The sequence below is a fragment of the Micropterus dolomieu genome, linkage group LG18 (genome assembly GCF_021292245.1).
Source record: "Micropterus dolomieu isolate WLL.071019.BEF.003 ecotype Adirondacks linkage group LG18, ASM2129224v1, whole genome shotgun sequence".
Lineage (NCBI taxonomy): Eukaryota > Metazoa > Chordata > Actinopteri > Centrarchiformes > Centrarchidae > Micropterus > Micropterus dolomieu.
The window spans coordinates 2640868-2651772 of record NC_060167.1 but is presented as its reverse complement, the minus strand read 5'-3'; the positions used below and the strand labels follow the sequence as shown (position 1 = coordinate 2651772).

The 10905-nt window shown below is 40.2% G+C and overlaps 2 protein-coding genes across 2 annotated transcripts in view; both read left to right on the top strand.

Annotated features, from left to right (window-relative positions):
* Window positions 1-10905, top strand: part of LOC123956647 (nuclear factor 7, brain-like) — a 167305-nt gene that overhangs the window by 39170 nt on the left and 117230 nt on the right. The window lies entirely within an intron of this gene.
* The window catches only part of LOC123956640 (NACHT, LRR and PYD domains-containing protein 14-like), a 36610-nt gene continuing 28974 nt past the window's right edge, over window positions 3270-10905 (top strand). Inside the window, exons 1-2 of the mRNA XM_046028983.1 lie at window positions 3270-3413; window positions 10527-10739. Of these exons, the coding sequence (XP_045884939.1) occupies window positions 10645-10739 (95 nt within the window). The 5' untranslated portion in view covers window positions 3270-3413; window positions 10527-10644. The remainder of the gene's footprint in view (window positions 3414-10526; window positions 10740-10905) is intronic.

The window sequence follows — 10905 nt, the reverse complement described above, 5'->3', positions numbered from 1 at the left end:
TAAGTATAAATGTTTACTATAACCTCTTCTTTTGCTGTGTTCATGAGGGAGAGGGGCGGGATTAGATTTAGATTTTAAATAGGCCTAGTAAAAAAAAAACGAAAATCAATATGTGGCAGTCTGCGTTGATATTGTGGCGGGACGCCACAAATAAATTACGTATGGGAAACACTGATCTAACCACTCGCCACTGCCTGTTAAAACAGATGTGGTGGATCAGAGGCTACCGTTTTAACGTCACTGCACTCTTTCAAAAAAAAGAGAGTCAAAATCAACTAATGTTATCTTCACCAGCTCTTCTCACAGTCAGACAGTGAAACACACGATTTTTTTATTTTTTTTTAAATTGGCAGGTTAAGCTGGAGCTGAGTACAAACTCACTAATAAGCGAATAACATTGCAAAAGAAACTCGTCACAGATTAGCTAACAATGTTAAGAAAGCCCAAATCCTCTTAATTTTGCTGAAGCAGCTAACTTTAATTTAAGTAGCAACTCACCTGGTCAAGGCTAATTTCCACCCACATCGTTGGAACAGGCCATGGCTAATTACTGAAACAACGTTGGTAACGTTACGGCTAATTACTGAAACGTCGACTCCACTCCACACATCGTTGTGACGGGCCAAGGCTAATTACTGACACTAAGTTACACACAGAGGCTCTAGTAAAGCAGCTAACTCAAACATTCAAACAACTACCAAGCGCCATAAATGTCCTTTTTTGAGGGGTGAATGTTAAATAAAAGATTGTGTTTCTTCTTAATAAAAGTAAAAAGTGACATTCGGACTAACGTTAAACACCGTAAAGTTGGGTTCACTGCTCAGCACTAACATTACATGCATTAATAAGCTGCTCTGAACTATCCCGTGTTCAGAAAGTCTCATGACAGCAATTCGTTTCTTCATAACTAAGTTCATTGACTCATTGAAATGTGTTACAATTATTATAAATGACAGACTCACCTTGCTTCTCTTGCTCCAATCCGAAAAGACCCGCTTTTCCGCTGCCAAGTCTCATCCACATCTTGCTGGAAAATAACGTATTCATCCGCTGCTTATCTGCTCACCAATGTCAGTAGGCTTAATTTGCGTTCCTCTTCTTCTCTCAATGGGGAATTGCAATTGGGTGGTGCGCCTCATTAATGTGTTACAAAAATCAATCAGCATAGTTATTAGTCGTATATCAGATCAAGAGAAAATATTCAGGACTATTTGCACCGCGCATTAATACTGTCGCCACACCGGGGTCATGGTCACTTTTTAAGAGATCCGGTTACCATATTCCAACTCACACTTATAAATTAAGTTGACACATTGAAATTTACATTTCACTGAACTGGCTTACAAACCTGAGTTGTGATAGTGATAACTCATTAAATTAAGTTGAAATTTCATAACTTATTATGTTAAGTGGAGGTAAATTATAGAAAGAAGTTACTATAACTTATTGATCCAATCCTTTTTTACAGTGTATCAATTTATTTATTTGAAAGTGATTAATGAACATCAGTGACGTAAATATGCCAGATTTAGCCAGGATCTTTTATTTTTATGTAAAATCTTGATTAGAAAAGAGTCAAAACTAGAGTTGACTAGAAAGTGCCAGCTGTCAGATATGTAGATGTATTCAGGTAAAAAACAAGCAGGCCTATAGAAAATTCTACAGTTCTTCAGTAAAAGTACTTTATTCTTACATTAAAGACTTCATATCCAGCTATGCTACTTCCTGACATCACGAGTATGAGTACATACTGTATGTAGGCTACCACAGCCGCCTGTAGTGTGCAGTGTGTCCCAGCTGCCACACCAGAGTGTCTTAGGGCTGTAACCCGGGTTTAGAAACGAGTGATGTCCAGATGTTTGGTTTCTTTTAATAGAGCTTATTTACGATAATTCAAACAAAAATTACAACTAAACAACCAAAGTTACACTGCAGTCACACAAACTAATGATCTATAATGAAATATACATACAAAGAGACCTGTTAGCAAAAATATAGAACTAGTAAACTATCAAAGCTGAATCTTTCTCTGATCTGTGTGTGTGCAGGCTTGAACCAGGCAGTGGGCAAAACACTGTTTTGTAGAAGAACCAATTGACTACAGGCTGTTCATCGTGGTCTTTCTCCTTCACTTCTTTGTTCACTAAATTGCATAAAATAAGAGATGCTGATACCCAAGTTATGGAATAAGATGCGCAGAATATATCATGGGAACTATTATTACTATATGACAACATAAACAACAGTTTAGTTCAGAGGATGCTCCGTTTGATATTACAGCCTAATAATTTGCTGTCAGCAGCTGTTTTGCACAGTTTTGAGGCAATTATAGCAGCTGAATCGATGCGATGCGTTGGTTGATCTGCTCTTTTCACATGATCTTTATCCGCATGAACGCATAAATCATCCACCCGCACCCGCGTTTTACCGCACCTCCACCGGTCAGTGAAGCTTTCCAGGTGATTTATTTGTTGTGTTGTATTGATGTAGGCCTATCAGTGTTTTCTTTGAATATTGACTGTAATGATTAGAGAGGCTGCTGTCAGTCAGTAAAGTCACAGCAAATAGGCTACAGAAACAGAAACAAAACCAACTGCAGTAATAAACTTGGCAGGACAGACAGTTTCTCTTTGACTCTTTGACCGTAGAGTTTCTGCAGCGGAAAAAATTCCTCTGCAGAAACGTTTAGTTTGCGTGTGAGACCTTTTGGATGTGTAGAAGAACACAGAACAATAATTAACATCTTGACCGATCCTGTCGGCGTGTCGGGACATTTAATCATGAAGTTATGCAGCGGTGTTTCTTCTCTTATGCGTTGAAGACAGCGGTCAACCCATCCCCCGCTTTGTTTTGCTATAGACTGTATTTTCTAGGCATTACGGTAAAATTGTGTCGCAGCATTATTTTAAAACTAAAGGGAGCTTCTGGTCACCAGAATCTGGTGAACAAAATGTAACCTTATATTCAATCAGTGTGGCAGAAATGATAGAGTAAATTAAATAGGCTAATTGGGATAAATAAATAAATAAATGATTAAGACTACACCAGTCTTCAGAATCTAAACTATTTATGGTATTTTCACTCACTTCAGAATGATGTTTAAAAAACTGTTTTCACTGACTTGTTTCACTTGTCAGAGTTTTTCGTCACCGACTGACGTAATAACGTTTCCCCTAAAAGTAAGTCCAAAACCTCAAAAAGTGTCTCTACCTATAGTCTGGTCTCTACTTGTGGGGACTCGTCAACGCCTGTTAATGCAGAGGGAGGAGCAGAGGAGCAGAGGAGCAGAGGGAGGCGCAACACTGGCTGTGTTCGAGGCTCATGAGAACAGGAAGCGGACCTGAAAGTTTTTGTTGCAGTCTGATCATTTTGTGACTACAGAGCGAGAGGAAAAAACATAAGGCTGAATCAGGGTGAGTGTTAATCCAACTTTTTATTATGTTACTGTCAAAGTCTCTGAGTCAGTTTTCACTCTGTGGCCTGGAAAGAAATGATAAAATGAACAGTTTGATTCATCTGTGGACACAAAGATGTAATTTGCTGAATAATAGGCTGCACATTGAAGGTACAGTAACCCAGCGAGCAGGGGCCTGTAGCCCACTAGGAAGGGAGTTCAACCTACTCAGAGGACGGTGGGTAAGATGTTGGTTAGTTAACCCGGTCTTAACTTAATTGGAGTTGGTGCGCGTCGGGGCGTGTTCGGCCGTGCTGGCAGAGCGTTTTCGCCAGAGAGAAAGAAATTTCCAAGATTAGGCACAAAGTTATAGCCTATTAGACTTCGCAATCGGATTTAGCAGTGAGAATGTACTATCACTATTGGGAGTGTTCAGAAGAAAACACCAGACCTTGGGAAGCATCTTTCGCAGGAGGCTACAGGTTAACCGGGAAGTTACACCCGACATCACAAAGTTTCTCCTGAAGTTACCTGGATAAGCCAGTTACCTCGCTTCATGGTACAGGCCACAGGTGGAGTTCTGAATGGTTTCATTAAACTGCGTTTGTCTGCGGTTGAAAGAGAGAGATTGTGTCACTTCGTGTTCTTGCAGTCTTGTGTGTTCCTCTTAAATGTTCTGAGATCAGTCTGTGTTCCTGTTTTCCTCTCAGACTGCAGACGAGAAGCTGAATTATTGTGTGAAGGCAGAACAGAATTGAATGTATTTAGGAGTTTAATGTCTTACATCACGTCTACTTATGTTTTATTTTTGGGGAAATAACAAATAGGATATCAAATAATATCAAAGTGCTTAAACAAGAAAACAAGCATTTTTGTCCCAATGATAACACAAGTCAGTCAGTGTGCATTTAAGTTAAAGTCATGACAAAATACAAACATAGATAAATTCCAGCAGTTTCCTGTAAATGCAGAGGGGAGGAGCAACACTGAGAACATGAGAACAGGAAGGAATCTCAAAGTGAGTTCTGACTCCATTTTAAGTCTGAGGCAGGGTGAGCGTTAATTCAACATTTTATTCTTTTACTGCTAAAGCCAGTTTTCTCTCTGTGGGCTGTAGAGGAAATAAATGTTGAACTCACTGTTAGACACAAAGGTGTAATTTGCTAATTAATACAGGTTAAACATTCAGTAAGAGAACAAGCTCTCTGAAGAAAAGTGAGCGCTGACTGGTTTTATCAGTGTGTGCCACTTCCTGTCGGTTATGTGACTCTTGAACAAATATGTTTTTCTGTTCTGATCTCAGTTGGTGTTGCTAACTTATCGACATTAGGAGTTTAACGTCGTACATCACATCTACTTATGTTTTATATTGGGGAAAATAAACCCTCCTAACTAATATCAAAGTGGCAACAAAAATCAAATAACATGTGACACAGGTTTAAATAAAGGGGGGATTTTAGACCCAAACAGAAATTACCAGGCAAAGTAAGTTCAGTTTATTTAGTTTTAATTGTAAAGAAACAAAAAGGTACAGCCTAAAGGTGATGAGGCAGGCAAGTGTCTAACATGTAAGCAGTCCAGAATAAAATGAAGTAAATACAACAAGGCAGGAAATAACCCAAAATCCAGGCAGAGGCAGAACACACAGGAAACAGGAAGATATGACTTAAATAGAAGAAAGAGCTGATTAACATTAAACATGTGATAATAAAGGACAAACACGAAAGCAGGAAGTGGTCAGAAATGAGAGAAGTAGGTAGCAAACTGGTTTAAACTGTTTTTTAAACTGATCATATGTTTGTTGTTCTTCAGTAAAAGTATGCCTACTTATTTTCAGCTGCTGCTTTTATTCTTTCAGATCACTTAAAGTCTGTTTCCTTCATATGCAGCTTTGCTGCTTCTTGACACCACAATGAGTAAAAGATTAATAATCAGAGCGCCATCTAACATTCCCTTTAAAGGCCAGGTGTGCCTGCACCTGGTGCATTGCTATTTAAATGACTGGCACAGTATAAAAACCAAAATAAAAGATAAAGTTGGATGCAGCAGAGAGGTTTCACTGCAGTAATGTGAGGCGTCAGTGCAGCACTGTGGGCAGGCTGCCACCGTCTGATTTTTGTTGTGCCTATAGTAGAGTTATTATGGTAAGGACAGGCTTTGAGTGAAGTGGAGGTCCTGAAACGTGTTTTCTGTGATGTTCTTAGCGTTTAAGATGAACACTAAGAACATACAAGAAATATAACAATAGTACATTTATTATAAAAAAAAAGTGATTCTTTCTATTTTATTAACAGAACAAATACTAATATAGAATAACATAATGTTAAATAATAATAATAGTAATTATTTCTGCTTCCTGGTGAGTTCTTCTGTTATAGGCATAAATTTAGAAACATTTTACTGAACAAAATAGGAAAAGTCACTCTATAAAATGTGTACAAAATGTGGGGACATACCTTTACTGACGGGGACTCGTGGAGTGTTCACACAGATCAGTTTTATAACACGATCTGTTTATTAGCTCTCTTAGCTTGAACAGACTGATTTGAAATGTGTTTTGGTTAAAAAATTTTAAAAAAAGAGTCTCTTAGTTTCCAGCTAAAGATCTTTTCCTGCAGTGTTTTACAGGGAACAGAACGCAGCTCCTTCATCTTCCACTGGATCAATGTAATTTAGATAATGCATTTGATTCTAGTTTCCAGTAGGATGGCTTCCCAGATTTACGCCAGCTAAGAATGACCTTGTTTGGAATTGCAAAGGGATGAATATTGTGGATCAAGAGAAAATCGCTGATATCCTGCCGCCCCGGCCGGGCTTCAATAAACAATGCTGTTTAAAACATCCTGAGATCTTCTGCAAAAAGCGTTTACTTGATCACAGGAATTTCGGTAACAGCTTTCTGCTGCCTCAGTACAGCAATGCGCCTGACCAGACCCCATTTTAAGACCAACACTCCCACCCCATGTACTGCATGGTGTTTGTCTGAACACTGAAGCTGTTGTGTTGCAGTGAGCTGTCTACATGGACTCAGCAGGGCTCTGGTTAGTTTTCCACATGTTGGTTGTTCAGTCACCTGATGTGTGATTAGTAAATGAGCGTGAAACGGTAACAGTTGGTCTGCTGCTGTTACAGGATAGTTTCTAGTTGTTTGTGAGAATTTCTTCATCCTTGTTAATTTTTTAAGGGTTGATTACTTGATCAACCCGAGACGCTGCAGTTGGTGACGAGCCAGGAGCCGCAGCCAGACACGCCCACAAACACACACAGATAAGACATGACAGACCAAACTGACAGAGACAGCAGGGAAAGGAAAACAGAGAAAACATATGGCAAAAAACTAATCATGACAATGAAGAGCTTTAAAAGTAATCAATAAAACTTTAAAGTCTATTCCATCGGCGTCGCCAGGTTATTTTTAAAGCCACAGAGGTTTTGACTGTAGCCCAAAACATCAAAAATAGTTTCCATATTTATATGCAATATTCTTTGACGAAGCTTGTCTCGCAGGTCTTCATAGAACGGAGGCTACTCACTGTAATTTATTTATTAAGTATTAAGTTTCGTTTTTTTCTACCTCTGATGAAGAGCAGTGTGCTCCTCATCCATACAGTCCCAGACGGGCTCTGTGTCTGTCAGACGGTCTAAATGGGGTAACCTACTACCATGTCAGCAGAGCAATAAGGCAGGGTAATGCACAGCAGAGGAGCAGGTAGCTGTTAAAATATTATGACTTAATTCACATCAGATCGCGATTTTATTCGTGTAATATTACACTTATGTCAGAGAGCACAGATATGTGGGAGAGATTTAGAAAGTGCAGAAAGCTTTGAACATGAGCAGAAAACCTGCTCAAACCAGTTGAAACCATGAATGTTTTCTGGGCTGGGCCCCCAGTGTTTCAAGAGCCTGGTACTAAAACATACTGGGAGCCAGTGTAATAAAGCTAAACCAGGGGTGATGGGATCGTATTTCTTTGTTCTGGTTAAAAGCCTGGCAGCTGAGTTCTGGACAGACGATTAATAGATTTTTGTGTTAAACAAGTAAAAAGGCTGTTGCGGTAATCCAGGCGTGATGAGATGAAGGCGTGTAAGATGGTCTCAGTGTCCTTGAACATGAATGAACATTGATCGTATTTTTGATGTGTGTAAACTGGTAAAAAACATGATTGCACAAGCTTTGTGGTGTGCTGCTCAATTACTGTAAAACCAGACACCAAGATTTCAAGCAACAGGTTTAATGTGATTCACCAGGGAACCAGCAGATGGCAGTATCTGCTGGGACCAAATGACCAGGATCTCTGTTTAGTCAGAGTTCAGCTGGAGGAAATTATTTGACATCCAATTTTTGACATCACAGAGACAGTAGGAGTGATTTTAGGGTCTGAGGATCTGACCAGCAGGTACATCTGTTTAACATTGCAGCTGGTAAGTGGCAGCTTTAATTACTTTACTCTTCTGGGTACTTATATCAAGTGTTGGGGGCGTAATCAGATTACTTTTGTCTGTAACGCAGTAATGTAACACGTTACTGTTGATAACTTCAGTAATCACATTACAGTTACTAATAAAATCATTGCGTTACTTGCGAACTGGTTCTAGAACTATCCGCTTAACGGGAGGAGAGAAAAATAAATCTAACGTCCCTTTCTGTTTGTGTAACACTTTCCCGACCTAACTTTAGCCTTCAGCGCCAGTTCCTGCGGATGCAGAAATGGCAGAGCTGCCAAAAGGCGTCTTTCGAGGGGTGGAGGTATTACTTCACATTGTTTTGTGAAAGGACAGGGATACCCTCTAGTGCGCCTGTGGCGAGGATCTTTAGCCTGGGCAGTCCTGTGCTGACTCCGAGGATGAACAGGCTGTCTGACAATTTGAGAAACTCTAAAACTACGGGGGATCCAGGGTGAGCTTAGCTCCCCTTCATAGGACAACAGCTCCCCGTGATTTGTGATATTTTGGGGGGTCTCTTGCTTTATTGACATTAATCTCTATATTTCTCTGTCATCGTGGATCGTGCAGAACGTCAGACTTCATCCAGCCAGAGGGAACCATCACGGGCCGGTCGCTCCGTGATCTCCTGTCCCTGGTCCGCTCCACTCCCTCACTGGTACGGGTTGTGTCGCTATTATGGCCGACGCGCTGTGAACGGTTTGTGATCGTTCCCTCTGGCTGGATGAATATTAGGCCACGCATAATTCATGCACTACTGCAGCTGGGGGCTCCCCGCAGCGCCACGTGACTTTCTAAATTCTTCCCTCTCACGGAGAAAAGAAAGGTCAGTAGAGTGGGCACTCTTAAAACCAGACTGATATGGATCTAGGAGGTCATTCCCTGAGAGGAATTCTGAGACCTGTTTGAATACTGCCCGTTCAATAGTTTTGGATAAAAATGGTAGAAGAGACACTGGTCGATAGTTCTCAACTTGAGTTGGGTCAAGTGAGGGCTTTATGAGCAAGGGTGTAACCCGAGCCCTTTTGAAAGTGGTCGGGAAGGTTCCTGAAGCCAGAGAAGTATTTATCACATGAGTGATTGTCGGGACCACAGTAGGAGATATGGCTTTCGCTTTCTGTGAGAGGAGTAAACGAGGAGAGTGAACAACCACTGACCTGGGAGGGCAGAGGAAAGGATATAGTAGGACTGCTACAATGGTTGAGTTTGAGTGTTTCAAAGAATTGGCTCGTTATAGCCTCCACTTTACCTGTGAAGAAGGCAGCAAAGGTATCAGCAGACAAGTTTGTTGGTGGTGGAGGTGGAGGAGGATTTAGTAGCGCTTTAAAAGTGGAAAATAATTTCCTTGAGTCAGTGGCACTGCTTATTCTGTCATTATAGAACGCCGTTTTGGCAGCACTGATGCTTGTTGAGAAGGATGATAGGAGCAATTGGTAGCCCTTAAGGTCGGCGGGGTCTTTGGTTTTTCGACATTTTCTTCCAGCATCTCTGAGATCAGTACGGAGCCCACGGATGTTATCAGTTTGCAACGGGTGGGGCTGGTTTGGGCGAGCAGGCTTGGTGGATAGAGGACACAAGCTATCCAGGCACGAGCTTAGTGTAGAGCACAGAGATTGTGTCGCATCATTGACCTCAAGTGAGGAAAATGTGTTGAGGGAGGGTAGAGCGGAAGCTACCACTGAGGCAAAGTGAGCGGGAGGTTGTGGAGGTTGCAGCGGTGTGAAACCAATGGTGTTGGTAGAATGGGCTTTTCCTGTAGGCATACTGTGAACTGAATGAAATAGTGGTCAGACACATGTAGAGGTGTGACTGTAAATATCTGCGATGTTGTTCTTTCTCTGCAAATAGTAGTATTATTTTTCTCTTTTTAATAATCTTATATAACTTCAATTGTCTGTCCCATATTTATATATTTCTACATTTATTTATGTCTGTACTCACTACTGGTGTGTGTGAAGGTTGAACAGAGATTACAGTATGCAAATAAAATGAGAGAATCTTATTACTGTAGACATACAATTTAAAGATGGACAACATATTAATGAGGACTTGTCTCTAATCTTTGAGATTAATTTTTTTTAAATCCATCAAAAAAATTTAGAGGAGAAAACTTAACAACTTATAGACACACAGAGATGAACTGATTTAAAACTGAACTGTTTTTTTTATTTTTTATGTAAAATCTTATATTTGAAAAATAATTCTAAAAGTCTCAACAACAAAAGAAGACACATTAAAATACGGCGCTCAGCTTCAGTCACTAATGTTAAAGTCCACAGTTAAAGACAGGTGAAGCTGGCGTCCTTTGATTATGAAGTAATGCATTTCTTTATTAAATATCTGACAGTGAGCTGTCTACATGGACTCAGCAGGGATTTGGTTAGTTCAGTTACCTGCTGATGTGTGATTTGTAAATGATCCTGTAATACTTGGCCTGTCGCTGCTTGTGAGAATGTCTTCATCCTTGTTTGGTTTTGAAGTTGTGCTGTAACTTATGATTACTGTATGATGATGGAGGAAGCACTCAGATCTGTTATTTGAGTGGTGTGTGGGCTTAATGCACATTCAGCGCTATTGGTTACTGTAACTGCTGACCAATATCTGAGACTAGTCCCTCCCTAGCTTTGTGTTTTTACAGGAAACATAAATATGCAGAAGCAAATAACACTCTGCTTTCTGTCTTATAGGAACTTTAACTTTCCAGGAGGAGGTTGAGTAAGAAAAAAGGATTTCTGCTTGATTTTTGAAAGAGCTGAATGCCTGAGAGATTTCGTTGGGGATTGACAGACCGACTGCTGATGAAAGATGATGGAGGAAGACGACAGTCTGTCTATGAAGAGTGACCAGTCCAATGATAATCCTCCAGACTTCAGTAAAGAACCTCGACCCCCAGACGCAACGTAAGAGACTGACTCATTTATAATCACCTCTGCCAATGTCATGTTTAGTTTTTGTTGATTTTGTTTGTATAATAACATTTCTACTGACATGGAAGTGCTTACTAAAATAAAGAACAACTCAGTTTTGTGATAAACAAAAATAATTTGTCCCATCTTCCTCTTAGTA